Consider the following 27,077-nt stretch of genomic DNA (forward strand, 5'->3'; position numbering starts at 1 on the left):
CTATGGGTCATTTATCTTTGTAATTAATGTCTATCTCATCCTGTAACCTTGTTTCACTTAACATTAAGACCAAATTAGGCTATCTAGCTCCATAATTCGATCAGCGACACATAGTTGAAAAAACTTAAATGTCTTTAACGAGAAGAGGGGAAAATCCTGTGAACAAAGCGGTGGAACAATGAAAGCTAAGAGAGTCACGGGACAATATTTACATGTGAACCGAATTAAAAACTCAACCAACCAATCTAATCTCTCCTTGAACCTCTCCACACACATGAAACTGTAGAAAATAGTTTACCCTCCATTTCATCTCTTTGACCAGATATGAGACAGTATCAATCAATGGCATATCATAATACAAATTAGATGGCATGATAAAAAAACTGAAAATGGTGAAAGATTATACCAATAAAATACACATTTTACTAAATTCAAATATCATTTTGTATTATATTAAGTGGTATTTTCACTAATTTCAAGCATAGAAAGAAAATTTATAACATCTAATATAGTCCTAATTTTTTATTTGATAATCACTGCAAGTAACAATAAAAAAATTAATCATATACTGAAGGTTAATTATAGAAAAAATAATATTACTACATTGAAAGTAGAAAACATCATTTAAACCGCAAAAAATAACAAAAAAATGAAATGAAAAGTGGCTAAATTAAATCATACATAGAAAAGTGCATATACTCTAAAATTAAATTATACGGAGATCATACTATCATTTGTAAACAATGCAATTGCATATTTAAAACAGAATAAATGAATAAGCTCACAATCAAAGGAAGCACATGAGAACAAATCCTAATACCTTTTTAGGTGATTATTTCGTAAAACGCATGGCCGAGACCTTAATTTTCGTAAGAAATTAAGATAAATTTTAACCCAAAAAAAAAAAACAATCAGTAAAGAAGAAATGAACGTAAGATACAAGATTCAATCTCGTGCACAAAACTCACAACATAAATAGAAGGCGTGAAGCTAAGAGATGCATGCTTGACCCCTCTTGTGCCATTATAAATAAGAGATCGATGTTGTGTTCTAAGGCAGGTGTGTTATTATTACACTCACTCTCATAAATTTGTTTACAAATATTAAAAAAAAGAAACAAAAACAAAATGTTGCTGATTCTTCAAGGGAAGAAGAACTCGAATCTAATTTTAGGATGCAAAAGTTTAATGATGGTTCCTACTTCCTAATTATGCCTTAATTAAAAAAGTCGAGGACGCTAACAACTAATGGTTGTAATTAAGTATTTTATAGGGACCATAGCTACTCATATTTTATAGTTAGTAATATATAGGTAAAAGCATCTCAGACTTTAACCTTCATAACACCAAATCTTGTGGTTTTTTGGGTCAAAAACCAAGATTGGTTTACTAAAATCTGAAGATTTTCGGGTTTAATTAGAAAAAGAAAATTACAAAAAATTGCTGGACCATTAGAAACAGATGAAAAAGCAAAAAAATATGTTGAGAAAAGGTAGAGAAATCATGAGAAATCATATTGTTCCCTTTAGTAAAATGTCTCAAATCATTTTTCACCACCCAAAACTAATCCCAAGCAACAACCACTTCATTTCACAATCACCTTATAAATACCAAACCTTCCTCAAAGTCTTAACAAACACACTAACACTAGCCCCCACCTGCTCAACAACCTATAGCCTTTAACACTTTCAAGAAACCCATTGAAGCCGAGTGAGAGGAGAGAAATGAATTCAAAAACTTGCCTAATCTTCTTCTTCTCTTCTCTAATCATCACAAACATCGCCTTAGCGCAAGACCGAGCTCCTCACGGTCTGGCTTACGAGACACCAGTGGCGTTTTCACCTTCTGCATTTAACTTCTTTCACACACAACCAACAAAACAAGATGCTACTTTAGACCCTTGCGTCGAATCCGGCTGCTCGCCTCTCCCTGTGGCTGCAAAAGTCCTAGGAGCTTCAGCAAAAGCACAACAAAGCGAGGTAGCAACAATGTCGATTGGTTCTACAAGTGTTATAGGAGCTGGTGGTGTGGTCGGGATTATCTTTGGACTTGTGTTTACCGTCCTGATGTGAACCATTCCAATTCCATCCAGTCTAGTGTTTTGAGCTGATAATAGAGTGTATGGCTAGAGTTTAAGTTGAAATGTGTGCTTTTTTTTCTTCACTTTTCTTGAAGCTTGTATCTAGATTTTCACATTAATATCATAGTATTCGAGTGGTTACCATCTGGTCCGAATTCGATCTAACATATTATAAGTATAATGGATGTTAATTCAACATCTCGAACATTAAGCCAAATAACAACAAGCTTTGTTAACAATTTTGAGTAAACACAACAATTGTCTCCGTGTTCAAGAAAGTAAGACAACAAAGAATAGTGCCATTTGAAGGCGAGAGTAGAGTATTCCACGATCTTCAACTTGGGCCTAACAAGGCCCAGTAGAAAATGATGTCAAGTCGAAGAACATGACACGAGAGCCAATGTGTGTTCAACGTGCAGGCTTGCCATTCAGCCGCCCGTCACGTGTCTTCCTTTCAACACCCACCGATCCCGCTTTTAAGATAATGTGTGTATATGTTTCTTCTAGACGAAGGTATAATTTTCTCATAACCTAATGGAGAAGAAGAAGAAAGGAGATGAATCAAGGCCACCATTAATGGCCTTAAACCATGTCTCAAGGCTATGCAAAGACGTTAACAAGTCTCTAGAGTTCTATACCAAAGTGTTGGGGTTCGTGGAGACAGAGCGACCCGCGTCGCTTGATTTCAATGGTGCTTGGCTTTTCAACTACGGTGTTGGGATCCATTTGGTGCAAGCTAAAGACGAAGACAAGTTACCTTCAAACACAGACCATTTGGACCCGATGGATAACCACATCTCGTTCCAGTGTGAAGACATGGAAGCTTTGGAGAAAAGACTCAAGGAAGTGAACGTCAAGTACATCAAGAGGACGGTCGGTGACGAGAAAGATGCAGCTATTGACCAGCTCTTCTTTAATGACCCTGATGGATTCATGGTCGAGATTTGCAACTGCGAGAATCTCGAGCTTGTCCCTCGTGATTCCGCTGATGCTATCTATCTCCCTGGAGATCGACACGCGCCTCCTGTTGCTATCCCTGGGTCATCTAACCATGCGGATACTAGGCTGCCCCAGACCAATTCTTAGTACTTAGTTTAGACTCTTGTTTTTTTCGTTTGTTCTTGTATTTGTGCTTAAGCTACTACTCTATTTGTTTGTGCTACAAACTCCCATCAAACCGTGACTGTTTGGAAACGATGTGTGAGCTATAACCCAAACTTGAATCAAAAAGTATGACTTCCACAATTCTTGAATCGGCAGTTTCATCATTTGAAAACACAGTATTAGGTAATCATGTAAGTAAAAGGAAAACTTCTTTAGGTAAAGTCATGCTTGAGCTATAACATAACACTATAACAGTGTATCCTGCAATTCTACACATACCGTCAAGTGTCGCAAGAACTCACATGGCTGCCCACCTCTCCGTGAGCTTCTGCACAAGCACAGGAAAGAGCGATAGCATCATCATCACGTTCCAAAATTGGAAGTGCTCGTGGTGTGGTCGAGATCATCTATGGACTTGTGAACCATTCCAGTTCTGTTCAAGAGATGATACATGATACATCTGCAGTGGTTAATAGTAGAGTATTCGACTGTTTACCACAAGATCAAATATTGATCACCTGCCAGTTAGACATCAAATCTAACAAAACATTACAGGTGGGTAACTGGTAAGTTTAGGATCTTGATCATTAAGATAAACCGACAAGAAGCTTTATTAACAATATCAGTAAAACACAACAAAACCTCTGCTCAAGAAAGTAGAAGAAACAAGAACAGTGTGTTGTATTCAGATAAGGCCACACAACTGAAATGTCTACATCTCCAAATCCATAGTATCTAAGAACCAAGAAACAAGACAACAATCGAACGCACTCAAGTTCTTGTTCGAAGTTTTCACATTTCAGCAGAGTATTCAATCCATACTCTACCATTTACGCGAGCTAAGATATTCAATAGCAGGTTCAAAGGTCTGATCCACAGCTTTGTTCCACAGAGATGCAAATTCCATGCGATATTTCTTCCCAAATATTCGATCTCTCACCTGAGAGACAAAGAAAATCCCCAAGCTTTAAACTTAAAATTCATGTGTGAGTGATCAATGATCTCTAAACTGTAACCAAAAGATCATAAGGAACCTACAAATCCAGCTAGTCTATATCAAAAGCTAACACTTTGTTCGTTCAAAGCAGTGGCTCAAGCCTTATAAGAGATTTTTCTCCATTCTCAAAACTGAATCGCCGAATTAGGAAACCGAGATTCTCACCACACCAAGATGAAACCCAGAAATTTCGGAAATTGAACGATATCTAGGGATTTGTGATTACCACTTAAAGGGATTAAAAAGGAATTTGATAACCTGGGATTGATCCAAGGATTGAGATTTCTGACGATCAGAGACGGATTCATGGATGAGCTTTCGCTGCTCTAAAACGACAAAAGCTGTCAAGGCGCTACCGAGAGTGGCGCCAAGAAGACGCTCCTGTAGACGAAGAGATTAAGGAATGTTGAAACAACAATAGAGCAAATCAAATTCGGAAAAGAGAGTAGAATAAGTGGGGAGAATCTGGAGATTTTTAGAGGAAAGAGGAAAACCTGAGTGAGAATGCTGATCATGGTGAAACTCTATCGCGGATTGATTTTGCTTGGGAACGGAAAAGGGGTTATTTTCAGTTCTCCTGAAGAACAAAAAAAAAAAAGAAAGGAAGAAGACGACGAAGAACGAGGCAGACACGAATTTATAATGGGCCAAATATGGGCCTTAGCCCATTATTGTAACATGATGTGACTTTTACTCTATTATTTTGGAAAATACCATATTGTTCCAAACCTAAAACATTTAAGATTAATACAATCCTCTACCAAAAAAAAAAGATTAATAAAATCAAAAATAACACAAATTATTTAAACTTAACGTTTGGATTCCCAATTTCCAATTCAAGGTTCAGAATTCTCCTATTATGAAATTTTTTTGAGTTATTTTAATATTAAATTGTGCTATTATTAGAAATTTAAATTAATGGTGTTTGTTTGCAACAAAACTTTAAAAGTGTAATTTTTGAAAATTACCCTAATAATTATAAGTTTATACATGATAAATCGACAACAACCCATCTCTTTTTGATTTTTTTTTTGTTTTTGTTTTAAAGCATGCAACCACAAATCACAAATGTTGGGGTTACAATTTGAGTAACTTACAATACTTTAGGAAGCTAACATATGAGTCTGTCGACTTAATTTAATCTAACATATGAATGAGAGCATTTTTAGGCTGCATAAAATACTTGCACCACCAATGATTTATTTATTTTTTCTAATAAAGAAAAGACATGCAGCAAAGTTTGAATGTTGAAGCAGCTTAATGCGTTCGACATGGGTAGCAACACCATCAAACAAAATAAACAAAGGTCTCTAAAATAATACATCTATTTGTTTAACTGTTCAATTTTAACAAACAATGTATTGATAAAACATCTTCTTTCCATATTCATATTCTTCCCTCTCCTGATTCTTTGTAGCTCCTTCAAAGACGCAAGAAGACGAGAGATAACAGATTCCCCTGATCAACAATTTTTCAAGAGGTGTCTTGCTACGATCCACATTGAATCAAAAGCTTATAAGAAAAAACGATTTCAAATCGAATCGCCATGGCGAAAAAGCTCTGTTTTATTCTCATTCTATCAATTTGTCTCCTTATTGTCGGAACCTCGTACGCTCAGGAGGAGTCTCCGTCACCGGCTACCTCGCCGGAACATGAGACCCTAACGGAGTCTCCTCTGCCACCATCTTCACCGGAGTCAGATTCCTCTCCATCACCAAAAGCAGATTCCCTTCCGCCACAAGCTTCATCACCGAAAGCAGATTCTTTTCCGCCACAAGCTTCATCACCGGCACCTGAATCTCTAGCGGATTCTCCACCACCACCACCGCCTCCTCCTCAGCCGGAATCTCCATCACCATCATCATCATCTTCTCCGTCGCCTGGACCAGCACCAGTTCCTGCTCCGTCCGATGATGATGATTCTGATGAGGATTCAGAGCCGGAGACAGAGTATTTCCCTTCTCCGGCACCATCTCCTGTGCAGGAAGAAGGAGAACCAAACGACATCAAAGCAAGCGAGGACGGAGATGAATTCGACGACGAGGGAGGCCAAGACAATGGCATGAGCGGGTTGAAGAAAGCCGGGATCGCCATTGGAGCAATACTTGGAGTAGGAGCGATTGTAATCGGAGCTCTTGTTTACAAGAAACGAAGAGATAACTTAACCAGAGCTCGTTACACTTACTTTGAACAAGGAGAATTCCTTTGAATCACTTTCTTTTTTTTGGATTGACAAAAACTTATGCAAAACATATATAATCCTTACATTGTGTTTTTATGCAAAACAGAAAATATAGTTGTTGTGTTCATCATCTCTTTAAAAAGAGTGTATCATTCTTGATTATTATTATTATTACCTTTGAAGGAGCATTACCATTTCGCAGTGGTCAGTGTGAGGAAAAAGGTCGACGGCCATGGCTTTGACAGGTCTAAAAGGCTCAGAGGCAGGCATTTTCTTGGCTCTGTGTCTAGCTAAAGCAGCAGTGCCCATTCCTCTCCGTCTTTGGTGACCTTTGTTCTCTTGATTCACTTTCTCGAAAGACGGCGTGCAAAGCTCTATCGCGTTTGCCACTAGCGTTTCAGGGTTGCACGAAATGTACCTGTAGCAACCAAAGCAATTAGAAACTCTGGTGTTAAAAACGGAAGCAGAGTCGATGTAACCAAATGTTTTGTGATAGTGTTTTGAGAGAAGGAACTAACACAAGCGTCTTTAACCGTGGATGAGTTCTCAGTGCTTTGATTACATCCGGATGAAGTCCAGGACGAGGTGGATCGACTATGGCAACTACGTTTTTGAACCGTGGTTTTGTAGATCTTTCCGGTTCTGAAGAGGAATCCTTCTGCTCAATGTTTTGAACTTCTTCATGAATGTTTGGAGGAAGTACATGCTCTGAGTTTGACATCTCTTCTGTTGAGGAAATCTGTTTGTCGACACCATCTTTGGCATTACTTTCAGGTTTGGCTTCTTCCATTTCAGACTCGTCTAGGTACTCTGTAAGTAGAGAGCTCATCACATCCTCTGCCTGTAGAAAAATAAAACCAGCGAACACTAACATGAAGAAGAACTTGTAGGATTAAGATAATGAAGCTGACTACGAGATATGTTATTCTCAGACACATGCCTTGGAGCAGATGAACTTGCAGTTGCTTATTCCATTGATTTTTGCATTCCGTTCGGCATCTGATACAGCCGAGGCATTCATTTCTATGCCAATTACCTGTAAGAGCTTAAGAGGTTAGTACCGAACCAATGAAGACAGGATCAGTTACCCACTTTTTAGAGTTTTGTTCAACTTATGGGATTGTAATGAATAAAGTACTATTATTCATCCACCAAAGCAGCAAAAAACGACAAGTTAAAGAAGCAGAGTATTACCATACCAACACGATGTGCCAGTGTAAGACCGATTGTTCCAGTTCCACAGCACACATCGAAGAGTAATGTGTCAGGACCAAGGTCAGCCCAATCTCCAGCTAGAGAGTATAACTTCTCTGCGGCGCTGGTATTAACCTGGATACAATCGTTTCAAAATCTATTCAACAACGCCAATTTAACAGTTTATCAAGCGAACTAAAGCTGCATCGACCCTGAAGTTACTACCTGAAAGAATGCTGTTGGGGATATGCTGAACCGAAGGTTGTTGATATGATCGTGAATCCGAGCTTCGGTCAAGACATTGGTGGATTGGCCCTGATTTGTTCCATTATCTGACATTGGAATAGGGAGCAATCGCAGTGGACAATCTGGTGGTGCAACATTTGAAATTCCTACGTGATCCTGTGCAAGAAGCGATAAGAGACAGTTAATGACGAGATTGGACTATAGAGCGAACAAACTGTATTATACAATTTTATTCTGAATTTAGTAAAAGAGAAAGTGAGGAGACGTAATCACTTGAACAACTAATACAGTCAGAGGAAGTGGTGGAGAGCTCGCTCTAGCTCCTTCAGCAAATGCTTTTGCCATTTCTTCAAACTCAGTTGCCACTTCTGCCTCATCAGTACCCGTAGTACAAACCTGAATAGTTTCAGGCGAGATAAAGAAATCAAAACAAGAGATTACTTCTGGAGTAAACTATCCTAAGCCAATGATTCGAGATACAAACCTGAACCATAAGCATAACCTCCGCAATTCTTGTATTGGCATCTTCATCATTCGAAAACACGCCAGGTTTTCTGCCTTCTCGAACCTAAGACAGTTTTTTTGGAGCCAGGTTAAAGGAAAATTGAATCAGGTAGGTCATGCTAGAGCTATAACATAACAGTGTATCGTGCAATACACGTACCGTCAACTGTCGCCAGAACCCACAACTTTTAAACCTATTCCAAACTGGGAGCCTAGATTTTTCTAAGAAACTCTGGAAGATTGAAGCATATCGGCAAGCAATTTTAGAGATATTGGGACAATCCACGGCTTCTTCGACTGCTGTCACACCAGCACTGGTAAAAACAAAATTGTATTAGCTCTTCCCATGACACTATGAAAAACACAAGTTTCAGAGTAGAACTTACATACCTAAAATTTCCGAGCATGAATCCAACAGTTAGCTTTCCTTCAACGGAATATCCAGTCGAGAACTCACACTTGTTCCTGTAACCATTGGTAACCGGTGATTCTATAATGCCCTCGAGCTTACATGAAAGACCTCCTGCAAGATTTAATGTATGAATCAAATTGTAGATCACGAGTATTCCTAGAAATCAACAAAGTATAGCTTTCTTACCTATTTCTCGAGACTGAAGGACCCATTCTGGAAGTGATTTTCCATTTGGACAAGCTTTACGGGCATTCCTCGTCTGTTAAGAAAAATATTTCCAAACAAAATCAGTCTTTTGAACTACTTAAACAGCAATCACAAAATAAAAAAGAAAAGATGAGAAAGTTTCTGACAAGTTTTTTCAGCATTTGCATGATAGAAGCCTTCTTCTGTTCAAGCTGGTCCGCATAAGACAGGTCTGCCAAGGGAGTCACGGCTTCACGGGCACTTTTAATTTTAGCCGGATTTTTTGTTCCGTTGTTCTTGTCGATTGTACGGGGAAGCACATCAGCGATCTTCAAATTCTTGTTATTAACAGCTTTTCCATCCAAAACCTGCCAAATATTCAACAAAGACTTTTAAACAACAAAAGAGAGGGAGAGCTATCTCCAATCGATAAAATTAGAAAGAAAGGTAACAAAAAAGCACCTCCAAGCCTCTCTGCAATTGTTCTGCATTCTCAAATGTCAGAAAACCAACAACCATTCCTCGTCTCTTCTTCGCAAACTTAAACTCAACTCCCTGTAAAAAAATGAATGAATCAGTAACTCAATCTATCAAAGGAATCAGTAGCTCAATCTATCTTCTTCAATCATCTAAAGATCCCTTCAACTACACTAACCACAGAGCTAAGTATCCTTCTTCACTCTAAAGACTAAATCAATGGTTCTGTTTCAGAGCTTTAAAACCATGAAAAGTCCAAAACTTTATTTACCTGCTCTCGAACAAACTTCTTCAAATCATCTGATTGCCATTTAATGGGCAAATGCACCAAGCATTTACTTAGCGAAAGATCATGAACAACACCATCTCCACAACCTTCACCGTCGTTTTCGTCCATCATCTCCTCAGTGAACAAAACATCGCCGTCTTCCTCCTCTTCCTCCCCGGATTTCCCAACATTCTCCGACATCTTCGCCTTCTTGCCGCGCTCGGAGGTCGGGTCCCAGGTATTGTCTGGTTTCTGCCGGAGCTCCTCCTCGCCGTGAGCGTACCTGCAAGCGTTTCCATGGCTGCAGGAGCCCTGTCGCCTGAAATAGGAGCAGAGACTCGTCTTAAACCACGGTGAAGGAGTAAGATTAGGGTCCGACGATTTGGGATTGGTCTTCTCGTCGGCGGCGCGCTTCCGTTTCTCCCCGACGGCCTCGACGTCATCGGAAGATGGGATTGAGTCGACGGGAGAGGGAGTGATATCGGACGGAATCTGGGATTTTAGGGTTTCGTCGATTGATGATGAATTCAGTGGAATGTAATCAGTGGGATTTGGATTGGGAGTTGAAATTGGGTCGACGGGAGCGTCGTCGGAGGGATGTTGATGAATTAGGGTTTTGGCGGCGGAAGTAAGCTCGTCGATGATTGGTGAAGACGCCATTGGAAGTGGTGGTGAACGGTAAGAGATTTTTTTTTTTTTTTTGGGTATTGGATGTGGCGGAGTTTGAACTGTATCAGATTCAGACCTTTAAACCCTACCGGATTACTTTTTATTTATTATTTTTGTTTGGTCCAATATTCTAATTATTATAATATTTTTACACCTCTTAAAACATTCAAGTATTGGCACATGTTTCTTCGGACTCTCCCTCAAGTTCTTTCCCATCACACACATCACTTTGCCTCGTACATCTAGAATGCAATGCAAAAACACTATCCTTTCGTGCAAGAGTATTCTCCGTAATTTTCATTTATCTTTGTATGACAAACTCCACAATTAGTCCACTCCTAGGAGTAAAATTGAGATGATGATCATGACGAAATACCTTTATGACATATGGTAAGTCGATACACTGTTTATGGACAATGAAAGCGCATAAAACAACGCCTTTAAAAAATTTCACTCCACTGTATCATAGACTTTAGACATATCAGATTTAATGGCCATGAACTCTTTTGATATTGACGGATGAGTTCGAAGACCATGGAGCATCTCATGAGCAATTAAGATATTGTCTGAAATCAACCTCTTAGCTACAAAAGCAGATTGGGTAGAAGACACCAACACATCTAACAAAGGTTGCAGACGCCAAACCAGGATTTTGGAGATAACCTTATAGAGAACTGAGCAAAGACTTATAAGACGAAGGTCAGACATCAATGACGGATTCACAACCTTTAGTAATAAGCACAAATGGGTATAATTTCATTCAGACGGGAATGAACCATTAAGAAAAAATCCTTGAATCTCTATTTTGACTTGTTTTCCAATGACCTCCCAATATTTTTGAAAGAACAGACCAGTCATACCATCAGGTCCTGGTGCACTTGACGGTTTGATTGAGAACACAGCTTCTTTGACTTCTTCCTTAATCACATCTTTTATCAGATTTTTATTCATCTTCTTAGTTACCCTTGGATGAAAGCCATGGAACACATCCTCAAAGTTTCCCGGAGAAGAAAATTTGAAGAGATTAGTAAAATAAGAAGAGGCAACTTCTCCTTTAGCCGCTTCTGATTTCTTCTGATTCCCTCTAGCATCCACCAATTTCTCTAGCCTTATCTTTCCCCTATTAGACTTCACAGAAGCATGGAAGAATTTAGTATTGAGATCACCCTTCTTAAGCCATTTCACTCTGCTTCTTTGACTCCAAAAATCTTCTTCTTCTCTATAAGCTTTCATCAACTGTTTTTTCAAAGAGTCCATATGAACAAGACAAGGATGAGAAGCCGATTGTTCACTCTCCAAAGCCACTTGAAGTTGAGAAATCTTATCCCTTGCATTCATGTTGTTACTCTTTTTCCATTTGCTGAGAGCTTTACAACAACCCCTTATTTTATCTGAAACAAATGCTTCAAAATAAATATGTTTTCTGTTCCATGCTTCTACAATTGCCACTTTGACGTCCGGATTGTTCAGAAACCTCTTATCAAATCTGAAATTTCCCTGATAGGTTTCATTGCTTGACAAAAGTCTAACCATAACCGGACGATGATCAGATCCCCTATTATCCATGAAGATCTGATTAGAAACAGGGAACTGACTGAACCAAGCTTTATTCCCAAAGCATCTATCAAGTTTGCACTGAATCCAAGATTGACTTTCATTCCTCCCCATGTGAATCCATTTTCTGATGACGGAAGTTCAACCATAGCACACCTTTTTAACATCTCAGCAAAATCTCTAAACGAAGCTTCACTTCTTCTAGGACCTCCAAGCTTCTCTCCATTATGTAAAATCTCATTAAAGTCACCCAACATACACCAAGCTTCTTTCCTATTTATCCCCAGCCTTGTTAATCTTTCCCAAAAAACTGATCGATATTGCTTGGATAGATCTCCATAAACACACGAAACGAAGAAAGCAACAGCACCAAACTGTACATGAAAGTCGATTAAGTTTTTATTTACAAACTTCAAATCAATCTCTACACTGTTCTTCCAAAAAAGAGCTAAACCTCCACACGTACCAACAGGATTAACAGTGAAAATCCTATCATAACCTAGCCAAACTTGCAAGTCAACCAAAACATCTCTTTTATTCATAGTCTCCATCAGAAACAAGACTTCAGGAAAATGTCTTTACATATTTTCTTTAGTCTGGGAATCACTAAATCTTGAGACCGTCCCAAGCCTTGGCAATTCCAGCTGAGAAGGCTCATTAAAGATTGGACAGTCCCTCATTTGGGACTATCTCATGTGTTTTTGACCTTGCGGCTTTGGAAACACTCTCCAGATCACTTACAGCCTTCCTTTTCTCCATCGATCCCACCAAAGAACCCTTATTTTTCTCAACATCTTCAGCAATGGAACTCTCCAATTTTTTTTTTAACTTCCTTCGACTCTTCGGGGGCCTCTTTCTAGGTTTTGATTTTTTCATCATAGTTCTGGAAGGACCAGCACCAGAGTGCCCGATCCTGTAACCCGTTGAACTATTCTGAAAAGGAGACGATTCAACAGAAAACCCAAGAGAAGCAGGAACGACTTGAAAAGGATTTGGCCCATCAATTCTCCTTGAACTAGCATCAGCTCGAATCGCAGCAGACATTAGCTTTTGACAACGAGGCATGATTTCTTCGGTTTTAGTCGTGGAGTCTTCGGAAGAATAGCCAAAAACCGGACCTTTACCTTTGTTAAGATCACGAGTGATAATTGGAACCGGCTCAAGACGAAAAACTATTTTCTGCGTGATTAAATTCTTCTCAGCCTCACATACAGATTTCTTCACACGATCTTCTCTGACTTTACGATCATCACCATTAGCAATTAGAAGGTATTGTCTCATTCCTTGTAAGACCTCGGCTACAATCCTCGGTCGACCCATTAAGGGATTCACACCAACCTGATTCTCACCAAGGACGCCAAACAGAGGATCAGATTCCAGCAGAACAGGCTTGGGGATCTGCTTTTGGGGAGAACTACCAAGTCTTCTTTCAGCCGCCAACGCCTGACGTTTCAAGATCAAAAGAGGACAAACCTCCCGCTCGTGAGTTAACCTTTGACAAGAGTAGCATCTCTTCTGAATTCTCTCATTGAAATAGTGAACTGTGGTTGATCGATCCCTTAGGCAGATTGATCACTTTTGACTGTCTAAGAGGTTTAAAAACATCAAATTTAACTTTCACTCTCACAAACTCTTTGTTCTTCGCTTTAGTAGGATCGAAGGCAATTTCAGTAACCAGACCAACAAGGTCCCCTAAAGCAGTAAACGCCTCCTCAGTGTAGTGATTGATAGGAATGTTTCTAATTTGCACCCAGATAGGAACAAACTGCAGAGTCTCACTTGAAGGCTGCTTTTCCCAACGCTCAGTTGCTAGAGCCCATTCATTAAAAGTATGGACCCCTTTGTCCAAGATTTCATTTAGATCATGTTCATACTTGAAAAAAACTGGAATCGCTCTCTAGATAAAGCCACACCTCTGACTCTATCATACTTTTGCCACTTTCTAGGCAAATCCAAAATCAGGTTAGCCATCCTCTGACAGTCTGGATTCAGGAGACGACCTATCAGGCTGAACTCATTTTTATCACTTGAACAGTAAGCTGGGGTATCAGGTAGATCGAACGGCACCTCTTCCTCCTCTAGAGACATGGCCATCACACTATAAGAAACTCGTTGGTTAACGTCACTAAATTAACGTTATTCTCTAAACCGATTTTAACATTTTTTTTAAAGAGACGCATTTTAACGTCGTTAAACAAAACGACTTTAACATGTGACGTTAAGCCTTTTTATCGGTCGTTATATGACCCAGTTTCTTAACATTTTCGGCCAAAAAAAAATAGAAAAAAACTTTCTCTTCTCTTCTCTATTTTTTCCCTTTCTCTTCTCCATTTCTTCCCCGACGAAACCATTCGACTCTCTGGGCCTCCAAATCGCCTCACCGTCGCATCTTCACTGATTCTCGCCGCTTCCGATCAAAGAGACGTCCGCCGAAGCTATATTGAAGGTAAGCGATTTCATCTATCAGTCCTGTCTCATCGATTTGTTCTTTTATCTCCCTCTAAATGAATTTGATGGTTTGTGGTTTGAGTGGATTGAACTCAAAATCGAATTCCTTTGAGTTCTGATATCTCTCCTTAATGTATTGCATCCGAATTTGTTTGCGGTTGCTCTTGCATGTCTCTTTTGAAATCGTTTTTATCTTGTTTGATCGATTAGGGATTTTTTTACAAATTGTGGAATATCTCTTGTTTCATCGATTTGGGTTTATTCCTTTGCTTCAATTTTGGGCTTTGGTTAATCCACTGATAGATTTCGAATATAGTTTAGTTTAATTGTGGAATCGGCTGTGATGAATGCTTTGTTTAGCTGTGGAATATAGTTTAGTTATAATCAATGGCTTAGTTGTGATGAATGCAAGCTCATTGGAAGTTTAAAGAACAAGCTCATTGCCGACTTGATGTCCTGAAGAAGCTTGAAGTCATTTAAAGAACAAGCTCATTGCTGTGTACTCGGTTAGGAAGGTTTTTGCTGTGTAAGCGGTTAGGTTGGTTTTTGGTGTGTAAGCTGTGTAATCGGTTAGGTTGGTAGTTGTTGTGTCATCGTTTGTTCTTGTTTTATGATTGCTTAAGCTATTTTCCTGATGTTCTAAGCCTGCCTAATGTAATATATTTTGTTTAATGAAAAGATTATGTCTCATATACTATCTTCTTGTGTTATTTTGTTCTCGTATAATGAAAAGGTCTATCTCTCAACTCTGTTGTTGTGTTATTATGCAGGCTGATCTCTTCTACAATGGAAGGAAGGAAAGTGATTGTTTGCGGATTCCCTGCAAAAGGACTCAGACCAATGGTCCGCCAACATGCACGAGAAGAAGTAGATGATAATTTTGCTGAAGATGTGGAGGAGATTACAAGACAAGAAGCATATGATGACGTGAAGGAGATCACACGAGCAGAGTTTAGGAGATCTTTAGGGAGCAGTCTTCTGCGCATTGAGGAAGACGAAAACGACATCGAACCTGGATACCGTGAAGCCATAAAAAGGATGATAAAGGAGGAGAGAAAGCTTGCACTACAGAGACGTGGGGTTCAAGAAATAGGAAATTCATCCCATTTGTGGAAATACATTTAACTGCTAAGGATAATTCTATAACTATGCATATAGAAAATGAGAGAGCGTAATATTAAAAGTCGAAGCAAACATAAGATACCACATGCACTTGGAAAAAAGAGTTTAGCAAGAAAGTCTTATGAGATGGTAACTTACAAACTTATGTTTGCATCACATACATTATGATTCACATTATGTTTATGGTTTTGTGTATCCTCTTATCTTAGATACCAATATTCATTTCTTAGGAAATGGAGACAGGCGTAGAACCAAATAGAGGTGAACTTTTTATTGCATCACGTACAAGGTCAGATGAAAGTTTAGTTTGCAACGAAGCAACAATCTCTGTAGTAAGTTTTCTGTCTGATTCACTTCTTAAATGTTACCAAACTGTTAGTTGTTGATATTTTTAAAATGGTATTCATCAAATTTTGCAGGATCAACTGAAACATGCGATGACTCAGAATATTCAAAGTGAAACAAGTAATGATCCTAAACCGAATGATGCATTTGAAAAAGTCTTTAGCCCTGAGCATCCGGGACGAGTTCGATAGGGCGTGGCCCGACACCATCCAAGTATTTTGCGACTCCATCTAATTATGAGATCATAGAGGCCCGCATGAAAAGACTTGAAGACAAACTAGATTTCGTGGCTGATGCTCTTGTAGCTCTTGTTCGATCAAGAAATCATTCCCAAGTAAGATACAACTTTTATTGATTTAAAGTTATCATTTTCTGGAGGTAACAAAAAATGTATTTTTCACAGGTAATAGGTGAAGACGCAAAGTTTAACATCAACATTCTTCAATCATCTAGCATCAATAGTGACCAGGATAGTGGCATTTCAAAGACTGGACTTTGAAAATGGGGGACACGGTCTATTTCCCCCCGTAACTTTCATATAATACTAGATCACCCCGAACTTTGAACCTCGGTCTGTGTCCCTCTCAAACGAAAGTTAAATAGAATTTTCCCCATAGTTTCGAAGTTCGAGAGCTGTTTCCCCCTCAACCGAAATTTTGATGGTTTTACATCGGTTTCTGCATGTAAACCGTAAACCAGACATGTTCGACCGAAAACAAAACCAAAATAAAAACCAAATCCGGCCCTAGATCCGACCCGTTCCCCAATTTAAATCCGTTTTAAAACCCAGAGAAATCCCCAAATCGAATAAGAACCCTAAAACTCAATTTTCCAAAATCGAAACCTGAAAATTCTAAACCCTGCGAATTCAAAATCAAAACTAGTGGAGGATGAGCAATATATCTTACGCATTTAGTGGAGTATCAAATGGTGGCCGAGATCGAGGAAGAGTCATGGGAGTTCCGAGAAAATGTTGGTGTGGAGAAGAAATCATAACAAGGATCTCCAGATCGAAATCATGTACTTCTCTCCACTCCAATGACTCCATGATCGAAAACGCCTTCCAATTTCGACAGAGGATTTCTCAATTTGGGAGAATTTGATTTCTGAGTTTTGTTTTTCTGGTTAGGGTTCGAGCCGATTTGGGGATTTAGCTGTAATCGGGTTTTAGGTTGCGGGTTTAAAGCTCGGGTGGGTTTTAATTGGTTTTTACGGGTTGTAATTGGGTTGTAATCGATTTTAGAAAGGTTTAGGTTAGGTTAATGTTGGTTATCAACTTAATGGTATACAGTAAACCAACAAAACGTGGGTCGGGGGAAATGGATTTCGAAGTTTCAGATGAGGGGGATACAATTCTTGAACTTCGAAACTAGGGAGAGAAATCTATTTAACTTTCGTTTGAGGGGGACACAGACCGATGTTCAAAGTTTGGGGTGATCTTGTATTATATGAAAGTTACGAGGGGGAAATAGACCGTTTTCCCTTGAAAATGGTATGTCCGTGCATATCCTGTCTCTAAGTCTATCAAAATAGTTTTGGAATCTGTTTAGCTATGTTTTAGCTAGTTATGTTCCTGGAATTTGTCTAGTAGCTTACTTAGAAGACTAAGTTGTTCATGGGATTTGTCTAGTAGCTTACTTAGAATGCTAAGTTGTTCATGGAATTTGTGACTGCATCTTGACTTCTATTGCAATTTTACAAGTTTTACTTACATGTTTTTCTTTGCTTCTGCTTTGTCTATATGTTTCAGTAAGTTTTTGTAACAACTAAATGTTTCATAAGACACAGACTTCTTACTTCTCAATCAGAAGAGCTGGTGTTTGTGGGCATTTCAGTCTCTGTTTAGACGAGCTATACTTGTACTTTGACATTTATACTTGTTCATTGACATTATAATTCGACAGTCATCAAATATTGTAATTGAAAATCTTCTATACAATTATGTTTTGACTCTTGCTTTGAATGAATGATTTTATTGATTATATTATTTTGTTGTCCATTTTATCGTTTACAGGTGTAATTTTATTTTAATTTAGAAATGCATCTCACGTCGGTTTGAGAAATGATAGGAACTTAATTAAAGTCACTATTTTTACTGTCGTTAATATAAAAGAAAGTAACGTTAGTTTTTTGACGTTAAACATAACGTCAGTTTTGTAAGTGAGGCCAAATAAACTAACATCACACTTTCAGACGTCGTTAATAAAACTGACGCCATATTATTAAAGTCGCTTCATAACCGACGTTAAGCCTAAATTAAAGTGACGTGAAAAGCTGCATATTTTGTAGTGTCAGCGCCTTATCCATAGCAGAAGACATGGTGACGAAAGTAACTCTAATCCACCACAACAGAAGAAAAACTGAACGGCCACAAGTATACAGGCCACTCAAAGCTAGGAAAACACCGGAGAAAAACTTGCAAAGAAGACCAAACGAGATTTTTTCAAAAACCCAGCAGAGAAGAACAAGGAGAAACCCTAGTTTTCTTTGTAGATCTGAAGAAAAAGTGTTTGAAAATGTTAAAAAGCGGGTTGAAAAGTCAAAAGGGAAAGATGTTTTTCCACACAAAGCTCTATTCTCGAAGAGATGAGATACTCTAACACAGAAAGAGAGTCTTAAGCCCAAAAAAGGGAAACAAATATTTTTGATGCGTGGAGTGGGTCTTGTTCTGTGTTTCTTCGGTTACATTCTCTGTTTTAATCAACGGCCAGCCACATGGGATGATTACACCTGAGAGAGGTTTAAGATAGGGTGATCCTTTATCCCCTTTTCTTTTTGTGCTATGTACCGAAGGTCTCACGCATCTTCTCAACAGAGCTGAAAAGAATGGTCTTATTCAAGAGATTCAGTTTCTCCTTCTGGTCCGGCTATTCATCACTTACTTTTTGCTGATGATAGTCTCTTTGTTTGTAAAGCTGATGAAGCTCAGTGTGGAACTCTAAATGAGATTCTGAAAATGTATGGAGGTGCTACTGGTCAAACAGTTAATTTGCTTAAGTCTTCCATTACTTTTGGGTCGAAGGTGGAGGAGGAAAAGAAAACCAGAATTAGAGAGATGACTGGGATTCTTAATGAAGGTGGGGCTGGAACATATCTCGGTCTGCCAGAATGTTTCAGTGGTTTAAAGACTGATATGCCTTGCTATATCTATGATCGGCTAAAGTCTAGATTATCAGGTTGGTTTGCCAGGACTCTATCTCAAGGTGGTAAAGAGATCCTCCTCAAGGCAGTAGCAATGGGCATGCCGGTGTACGCTATGTCTTGTTTTAAACTTACCCAGGCTATGTGTGAAAAATTGGCAAGTGCTATGGCTGATTTTTGGTGAGATTCTCTTGAGCATAAAAGGAAGATTCATTGGCTCAGTTGGGAAAAGATGTGTTTAACAAACGATCAAGGAGGGCTGGGTTTTAAGGATATTCAACGCTTTAATCAAGCGTTGTTAGCAAAACAAGCTTGGAGGATCCTTCACTTTTCCAACAGTCTTTTTGCAAGAGTTTTCAAAAGTCGGTATTTTGATGAAGATGTCTTTCTTAAAGCAGAAGTGGGCTCTCGGCCTTCATACGCTTGGAGAAGCATTATCCATAAGAGAGATTTGTTTGTCCATTGGCCTTAAAAGGATGGTCGGTAATGGAAAGTCTATAAGTGTGTGGTTCGACCCTTGGCTCTGCGATGATAATATGAGAGCTCTTTTCATCAAAAACTATGTCGTTGATCTGAATTTGATGGTGAAAGATTTGATAGATGTGCCGAGCAGAAGATGGAATAAAGAAGTCCTTCAGGATCTGTTCTATCCTGCAGATGTGAGTCTGATTTGTGCTAATAATCCGGTTGTTTGTGTTGATGATTATTGGTGCTGGTTGCATAATAGAAATGGAGAATATTCAGTGAGATCTGGATATTGGCTTGCTTCTCGGCAAAAAAGGGCTGATCTTATCAGAGAGGCTGAGATGAAACCTTCTCTAAATGATCTCAAGAAACTGGTATGGACTCTTCAAACTTCTCCTAAAATTAAATCTTTTCTGTGGAGAGCTTTGAGTGTGGCATTACCGGTAGTGGACTTATTGGCTAGGAGATGTATGAAAATTGATTCTCGTTGTCAGTTCTGTGGATTAGAAGGGGAATCAATCAATCACTTGCTGTTCACGTGCTCTATTGCTATACATGGTTTTAGTCAAGCTTCAGTGTACTCTAATCTTCACTATCTTATCTCCATGAGTAAAAATGCAGCCATTCCCAAGGAGATTCGAAGACTTTTCCCTTGGATTCTCTGGTATTTATGGAAAAACAGGAATAATTTTTTTTATTGAAGGAAAATTATTCTTCGCTACAGAGTTGATTGAGAAAATTCGATCTGAAGCTGATCTTTGGTTTGTGGCTCAAGAAGTTGAAATGGAAACTGAAGTTGGGAAGAAATTGGAGAAGTCTAAAACGAAGATCATTTGGAAACGACCTCCACCTCGTTGGTTTAAATGTAAAATATTGGAGCTTCTTGGTCCAAAGAGAAGATGATATGTGGAGGTGCTTGGGTATTAAGAGATATGGGAGGAAATGTTTTGTTTCATAGTCGAAGAGCTTTCTCAGATTCAAAATCATATGAGGAAGCTAAACTGATGGTGTTTTTGTGGGCAATAGAGAGTATGATCAGCCACAAAGTAAATCACATAATTTTTGGTTTAAAAGCGCACGAATTGGTTGGAGCAGTGCAAAGGCCTCATGCTTGGCCCTCTTTTTTATATCAAGCTTCGGAAATTCTCTTTCATTTAGATGGTATTAAAGATTGGAGAGTGAAAGTGGAAAGAAGATCTTCAAATATAGGGGCCTCTCTCATTGCTCAAAGTGTTACGAATGATTTTCGTTTTCAGTCTTACGTAGCCATTGGTTCTCCTATATGGTTATGTGAACTGTTTGAAAGTGAGAGAAGCTTGCCCTCTGTCTGCAGTGTTTGATGCATAACTAATATTTGTGTTGTTAGGCATTAAAATTTTTGGTTATGCGTTCTTTGTTTGGCTCTGTGAAATCTTTATGTTTTTAGGTGTATCTTAGTTATCTTTTGTATAGGCTGACCTAAACTTTTGATTCCTTGTAATGTCTCTATGTGTTAGGTGCAGTCGGTAATCTCTCGTTGTAGAGATTTGTAATTAGCCATTATATATTCAATCCATAATATATGACAAAAAAAAAGACAATGAAAGCGCATAGAAGACATACATAAAAGTAATCAGAACCGCCCTCCAACACACAAACATTGCAAACCAAAAAAGACTTTATTGGAAAATAATGGAGGGTATGCTCATGCCTTTTTTTATTGTTTATAGTTTTTTTTTTTTGGGTTCAACGTCTCAAACCCTCTCCTCTGAATTAATCACATTTACTCAAAAGAAATATTTTTTGATTGCAGCCAAATTTATTTGGATTGAACAAAGACTTATATTATTATCCATTTCATTTGCTTTTACTTTCAACAATTACATACTTTTTTTGAATATCAGATCAAATCTGCGGAGATAAAAGAACCGTGCTATCATGAACAAGAAGCTTCAACAGCTAAGCTCTTGACGACGCCACGACAAGGATCTCCAAAGACTCTAGTCGAGACTTCAACATTGCAACTCCTCGACCCAACACACGCCTGCCACATTTCAAACTCCAAATATAAAAAAAAAAACAATTTTAAGAAAGTTAAAAGTTGAAGAAGAATATCAAAAACGAGATCAGACCTTTTGGACGATCGAGAGAGACCGAGAGCTGCTGCAACGGCCGTGGCTAAAGCTACCACAAGTACCTTTAGGTGTACCAAAGCTTGCAAAGTTGATAGAAGATATCACTTGAGTGGAGACAGGGCATTGTAAAGAAAGAACCGGTCTGGTTCGGTTTGAGATCTTGGAGTGGATCTTGGAATCAGAAGTCCACGTGTCCACCGGCGCTGGATGAGTCTGAGACACCGTCAAACACAAGTTGCTTCCTGTTTGTTTTGTCGCGAATGATATCTTTGTCGGATCTCCTCCCATTTCTTCCAACAGAACAAGAATGTTCCCGCTAGGTTTTATCCACGAGCGAGGCACGTGATACCTGCAAACAAACAAAGCACAAATTAATCTTCAACACCTAATCATTTAGCTTAGAGAAGTAAGAGCCGGTTAGTTACTTACAATGTTTGTGAAGGTTTTCCACAGTTCTTGAGACATTTGTTTGCACGGTAAGTTCCTCTATAGTCACAAGAATCTGTGCAACCATCGTTTCTTGCGATACTAGTTGGCCAGTACCTACCTATGCTCTGTCCATTAACCCATGCAATACCCTTTCCTGTACCAGTGAAGTCTATCGCTACTGGATCACTCCCAGAAGGAGCATCAAATGTTGTCTTGAGAAACGTAACAAAGCCATTGTTAGAGAGTGACAAGAAAAGACAAGAGAGTTTCCTAAAATGTTTTTTTTTTTTGGGTTGTGTATCACCTTGTACCAAATCAGTGGCTGCTTAGTAGGCAATGGAGACTTTGAAACCCATTCAGAAGAATCTCCAGTTCCTAAACCTGAGTCTTCTCCTTTGAGTCCAACCTATAAACATAACCGAGAAGGTAAGAAAAGAGGTTCTTGTGTTTGATTTAAAATCAAATGGAGAATTTTTGTTAACGGACCTGATAAGTCCATTGTTGTGAAGACAAATCGATTGAGCTACCACTTTTTGCGCTTTTAAGTGTCACAGGACCGGTTACTCCTGCTCCCACTAAGTCAAAGAAAGCTCCATAGTTCTGTGGAACAAATTGGTTTAGTTAATCTTGCCTAGTAAAACATTTTGTGAAGTAGTCTTGAGGTTTTATGCTATGGAGTGCAAGATTATAAACAATAACGTACCGCAAGCCCTACAGTCACACCAAGGAGATCAATTGTGTTCTTCCCGGTTACAAGATTAATCGGTATGTCCAAAGATATCTTCTGTTTGCCATTTCCACTTCCTGCAATCGCAAAATTGTGTATGCAAATACGTATCATTGCTATTTTAGACAACTTTGTGAAAACTTAAAGTGTAAAATATATACCGGCAAGTTTTCCATTTATAAAAGCATAGACCACTTGACCAATGGATTGAATGTGAAGGACGGCTTTAGATCCTTCATCAAGGAAAGTCTCATCGCCTTTAATATCCATCCTGTTTTAGATTGAAACACATAGAAAGGCTCTGTTAATCAATGAAGAAATGGAGGTGTTCGGTAAAAGAACATAATCAAGCATCTTTTGAAGGAAGAGAAGTGTGCTCAGGCCTACTCTTACCTCAGCGAGTACCACAAGTAATCACTTTTATCAGCTGTTGTGTTTATCTGCTCTAACAATCCAGCTTTCAAGAATGCATCAGCCTTAGAAATTCCGATAGGTTCTTTAATGTAACTCCATTGAGAACCTAACTCCGCAGATGAACCACCATCAGGCTTCAATGATTGACGAGCAAATGTTGTAGACTCAGTTGCAGAATTTATCTACATTTTTGCGGATTGGTCAGTTCTTGCGATCAATATGATAAAGTGAGATTTAAAATGCTATGTGAAACAGACCTTTGCTGTGTTGAAAGCTACATTCTTGCAATCCGGCAAGATGCTTACGGACCATGCAGGCAAGTGATATGAATTTCCATTGAAAGTCACAGTTACATCGGATTTTGTGCCAATATTTGCAAGAAAAGCAGCACATGATCCAGATGATGTTTTATAGACAGAGGCCTGTGAAGTGAAACAAGTATAGTTCATATTTTACAAGATAATGATTAAAATCAAGAAGGGACAACATGAAGTTATTTGTTTACCTCCAAACCTGATCCCAAAGAAGTAATAGTTGGATCAGTGGCAATCAACGAGTCTTCACAAAGCTTGATAGCCTTGTGTAGATCTCTTAAGTGTCCCCATTTTGGTTGTCTAAGAAGACCTGTAAAGAAACGAATCACATCTCTTCAAGACAACTACAAACTCAAAAGAGGAAAAACAAAGACATGCAGTGGTACAAATCCTTACCATACTCATCAATTGGTGCATCATAGTCATAGCTAGTAGAGATTAATGGTCCTCCACTTGTTCTTTCAAAGTTTGTTCCACCATGATACTTAACAAGACAAGACCCAAAAACAAAAAAAAACAAGTTTGTCAGTATAGCCTTGTAGAGAAGTAATGAATAGCAACACAAAGTGGCTTCTTGTGTTTATTACCATGTAATAGTTCTGGAAAGTTCCACCTCTTTGGTAAAACCGAGCAACTGCAAACGCAAGATCTTCGACTGGTCTGTAAGGTGAAGGTTCCCCAAAACCAAGGAACCTGGTCGTCAAAATAAACAAGAAACTGAGGAATATGCCAAGTTTGGAGACGAACAGAGAACCAAGAGACTCGCGACTCACCAACCACTCCAGTTCTCAGTCCACATCTTAGGTTTATTGTTTGAGTTAGGAGTAAACTGGTCACAGTAGAAACCATTGCATGTGTTGATCTACCAAGAAAACAAACAAAATAAGCAAGAATGTCTCAATCAAACAACCACAAGAACTTACTACTACATTCAGAAACTCACAATGGGATCAGGAGCATCTCCTTGCTGACACATGTTCCATGGTACACCAGTATCTAGTGAAAGAGCCATAGAAGCAGACCACTTCATATAACTTTTACCCGCAGCACCATAAGCCGAATCAATATTCCCATATTCATTCTCAATCTGACATCCAAATCATGAAAGTAAAAAGATTCCAATGAGCAAGAAATGTTACACTTAGTAAATCAGAAATTTTTTTCACACACAGGACAAACCTGAGAGAGAATGATTGGGCCTCCTTGTGATGCATATAGCTTTTCTTGCTTCATCAAATCAACAATCTTGGCAGTAAATCGCTGCATTTCTGCCTGTAAACACACAAAGCCAAAAACCATCTTTTAACAGCTAAATTCATAAAATTTGCTAGCATACAAATTTTAAATAAAAATAAAAAGGAAACAAATCACCTAACCATACCTTAAATGGTTCATTATCAGTCCGAAACTTAATTCCAGGAACAAAATGTAGCCACACTGGGAAACCACTGTTCCACGAAATCCACCGTTTAAAAAAAAAATCACTACATTTATCAAAAAAAAAAAAAAAACAGAATTTATCAAGAAGAAAACCACATTTTACCCGTAATTCCATTCCGCGCAAGCGTACGGACCAATTCGTAGATGAACATAGAGACCAGCTTTAGCAGCAAGCTTCACAAATTTGACTAAATCGTATCTTCCTTCAAAATTATACTGCCAAAACAAAAATTCCACCAAAAAAAATATATATATATTCCCACAATCAGAGAAAAAGGATTAATTTTGAGAAGTAAATTTACTAATTAATCGTGTGGTATTAATTTATTATCAACAGCTAACGCCTGAAAACCGGAAAGCGAACCGGTTTATAACTCAAAATCAAAAATAGAACCGAACCTGATTTTTGTCCGGCTCGTGACCATTCCAGAAAACGTACGTCTCTATAATGTCCAAGCCACCGTCCTTAGATTTCTGTATCAGGTCTGGCCACATCTGTCCAAAAAAAAAAAAAAAAATCCCAAAAAAAAATTCTTAAAATATATACAAACAATACATACAGAACCGTATGTATAGATGCGTAACAGTGAAGTATTTTCTTACCTCAGGAGTACTACGAGGATAGTGAATGGAGCCAGAGATCAGAATCCTCCTCTTCCCGTCGATTACAAGAGCACGGTGGTCGTAAGTCACATTCGCCGCCATCGCCGCCGCCACTAACTGAACAAGAAGAATAAGCAGAATCGTCTCCATCTTCCTTCCTCTAACCATTTTCTCCGCAATTTCCATCATTTAATTTCTCGAGATCGGTTTAAGTTTTTGCTTTTATTTCCAAAAATCAATCTATATATAATATATATAATCACGAATTTACTTTTTTTTATCTTCTTTGCTTCAGCTTCTGAATCACCAGTTGCTTCGCCGTTTTGTGTTTACTGCAATGGCGTTACGCTCAGATGATTAAAGTAGCTATGCGTGTACGTGTTGCAACATCGTCGTCGTCGTCGTTTGATTTTTCCCCGATTTTCTTAAGGAGCGATTAGTGAGAGATTAATTAGCACTAAGATTTTTGTAGAGTGAAGAAGACGCGCGTATAGTAGCCGAGACACGAAGCAAGTATATATAAAGGCGTTAAATGGGAGAGAGATGGCTAGTAATCGGTGTTTCTCAGAATTTATTTGTTACAATGGACCCGCGATTTTATTATTAGTTTTTGATAGGAGGAGACACGTGGTGGTTTTAATGGTTGGGAAAGCTACGGGAGGGCGAAGAAATTTGTAACTACGACTTACGAGGTCATGCCCGTTTTTGGATAATTTAAAGGTTTAATTTATTGAGATGACAATGAGGTCTAAGTTTATTGATAATTTTAAAATGTTACTACAAATCAGATTAACACTTAAGAGATTTAGTGTAATTAAGAATGAACTAGATTTTAACCCGTGTGTCCACACGAGAATATTTTATTTTTTATTTCTAATATAAGTTGCATTTATCTTTTTTTGTTTAGATATAATTTATTTTTGTTATTTATTTTTTAAAATTAAAAAATTGTTATCATATTTAATTTTAAACAGTAAAATTTGTATATTAGTGAATAAGAGTATATGTTAATTAAGTATATATTGATCTAATGTTAATTATAAACTTTGTTATTATATGAATTTAGATTTACACATAAACAATCTATATATCTATGAATTTGCTAATCCATCCGTTTAGTTGTCTTAAATCATTTTTAATATCTTACATGTTTTGACAAATTAACCCGTATAACACTATAATTATAATTCTATAACTCTATAAATATTTACTAATATGGAATATTTGGATCAATTGATTATGAAAAAATATAATAAGATATTTATTTACTATTTTAGCTATTAAAAAATATATATATATATATATAAACGGGCTAACCTGTTAGTTTAATTATCTCAAATCATCTTAATATCTTACATGTTTTAATAAATTAACTCATGAACCTTAAATATATATATATATAACTCTAATCAGTTCGATCATATTATTGTATAATATAAATATTTATTAATCTCAAATATTTGATATTTTAGACTGATTGTTTATGATAAAATATGATAAAATATTTATTTACTATGCATTTTTATAAAAATATTATTTAAATTTAAAATTTTAAATTAAATCTTTCCTGTATTTAAGAAATTCTAAAATATTAAAATTATTATCTAAATTTTTGTAATAAAATTTAATTATAATTTTTTTTT

At 37.9% G+C, this 27,077-nt stretch overlaps 7 protein-coding genes across 8 annotated transcripts; 3 read left to right on the forward strand and 4 right to left on the reverse strand.

Annotated features, from left to right (window-relative positions):
• The first annotated feature begins 1,637 nt into the window (after positions 1-1,637).
• On the forward strand, positions 1,638-2,224 carry LOC18028044. Its single transcript, XM_006409803.2, has one exon. The coding sequence runs from the start codon at positions 1,724-1,726 to the stop codon at positions 2,069-2,071; it is 348 nt and encodes a 115-aa protein (XP_006409866.1). The 5' UTR covers positions 1,638-1,723; the 3' UTR covers positions 2,072-2,224.
• A 378-nt stretch (positions 2,225-2,602) lies between these two features.
• Positions 2,603-3,287, forward strand: LOC18028045 (metallothiol transferase FosB). The gene has a single exon (XM_006409804.2). The coding sequence runs from the start codon at positions 2,614-2,616 to the stop codon at positions 3,163-3,165; it is 552 nt and encodes a 183-aa protein (XP_006409867.1). The 5' UTR covers positions 2,603-2,613; the 3' UTR covers positions 3,166-3,287.
• A 460-nt stretch (positions 3,288-3,747) lies between these two features.
• On the reverse strand, positions 3,748-4,792 carry LOC18028046. Its single transcript, XM_006409805.2, has 3 exons — positions 4,675-4,792; positions 4,439-4,561; positions 3,748-4,123 (listed from the first exon to the last, which is right to left on the reverse strand). Exons 1-3 carry the CDS (start codon positions 4,693-4,695, stop codon positions 4,007-4,009), a joined length of 261 nt encoding a protein of 86 aa, XP_006409868.1. The 5' UTR covers positions 4,696-4,792; the 3' UTR covers positions 3,748-4,006.
• A 667-nt stretch (positions 4,793-5,459) lies between these two features.
• LOC18028047 (proline-rich receptor-like protein kinase PERK8) lies at positions 5,460-6,389 on the forward strand. The gene has a single exon (XM_006409806.2). It carries the CDS (start codon positions 5,727-5,729, stop codon positions 6,387-6,389), a length of 663 nt encoding a protein of 220 aa, XP_006409869.2. The 5' UTR covers positions 5,460-5,726.
• On the reverse strand, positions 6,371-10,353 carry LOC18028048 (zinc finger CCCH domain-containing protein 24). Its single transcript, XM_006409807.2, has 13 exons — positions 9,653-10,353; positions 9,367-9,459; positions 9,072-9,272; positions 8,905-8,977; positions 8,697-8,829; positions 8,467-8,620; positions 8,287-8,370; positions 8,076-8,198; positions 7,782-7,958; positions 7,557-7,691; positions 7,303-7,398; positions 6,881-7,203; positions 6,371-6,780 (listed from the first exon to the last, which is right to left on the reverse strand). The coding sequence occupies exons 1-13, from the start codon at positions 10,307-10,309 to the stop codon at positions 6,534-6,536; spliced, it is 2,496 nt and encodes an 831-aa protein (XP_006409870.2). The 5' UTR covers positions 10,310-10,353; the 3' UTR covers positions 6,371-6,533.
• Positions 10,354-12,529: 2,176 nt separating this feature from the next.
• On the reverse strand, positions 12,530-13,966 carry LOC112081523. Its single transcript, XM_024148277.1, has 3 exons — positions 13,786-13,966; positions 13,488-13,711; positions 12,530-13,315 (listed from the first exon to the last, which is right to left on the reverse strand). Exons 1-3 carry the CDS (start codon positions 13,964-13,966, stop codon positions 12,530-12,532), a joined length of 1,191 nt encoding a protein of 396 aa, XP_024004045.1.
• A 7,192-nt stretch (positions 13,967-21,158) lies between these two features.
• On the reverse strand, positions 21,159-25,963 carry LOC18028049 (beta-galactosidase 8). 2 transcript variants are annotated; one of them, XM_024160891.1, is made up of 20 exons: positions 25,706-25,963; positions 25,435-25,551; positions 25,231-25,326; positions 24,935-25,047; positions 24,773-24,839; positions 24,571-24,663; positions 24,335-24,478; positions 24,165-24,253; positions 23,979-24,084; positions 23,788-23,875; positions 23,583-23,701; positions 23,335-23,499; positions 23,057-23,259; positions 22,825-22,934; positions 22,640-22,740; positions 22,423-22,536; positions 22,241-22,342; positions 21,937-22,148; positions 21,505-21,856; positions 21,159-21,416 (listed from the first exon to the last, which is right to left on the reverse strand). In XM_024160891.1, the coding sequence occupies exons 2-20, from the start codon at positions 25,534-25,536 to the stop codon at positions 21,309-21,311; spliced, it is 2,484 nt and encodes an 827-aa protein (XP_024016659.1). In that variant the 5' UTR covers positions 25,537-25,551; positions 25,706-25,963; the 3' UTR covers positions 21,159-21,308. The 2 variants fall into 2 exon arrangements, with proteins under 2 accessions (XP_024016659.1, XP_006409871.1); XM_006409808.2 differs by having other exon boundaries at positions 25,435-25,963.
• Positions 25,964-27,077: the final 1,114 nt, after the last annotated feature.

The sequence above is a fragment of the Eutrema salsugineum genome, unplaced genomic scaffold, assembly GCF_000478725.1.
Source record: "Eutrema salsugineum unplaced genomic scaffold, Eutsalg1_0 scaffold_10, whole genome shotgun sequence".
In the NCBI taxonomy this organism is placed as follows: domain Eukaryota; kingdom Viridiplantae; phylum Streptophyta; class Magnoliopsida; order Brassicales; family Brassicaceae; genus Eutrema; species Eutrema salsugineum.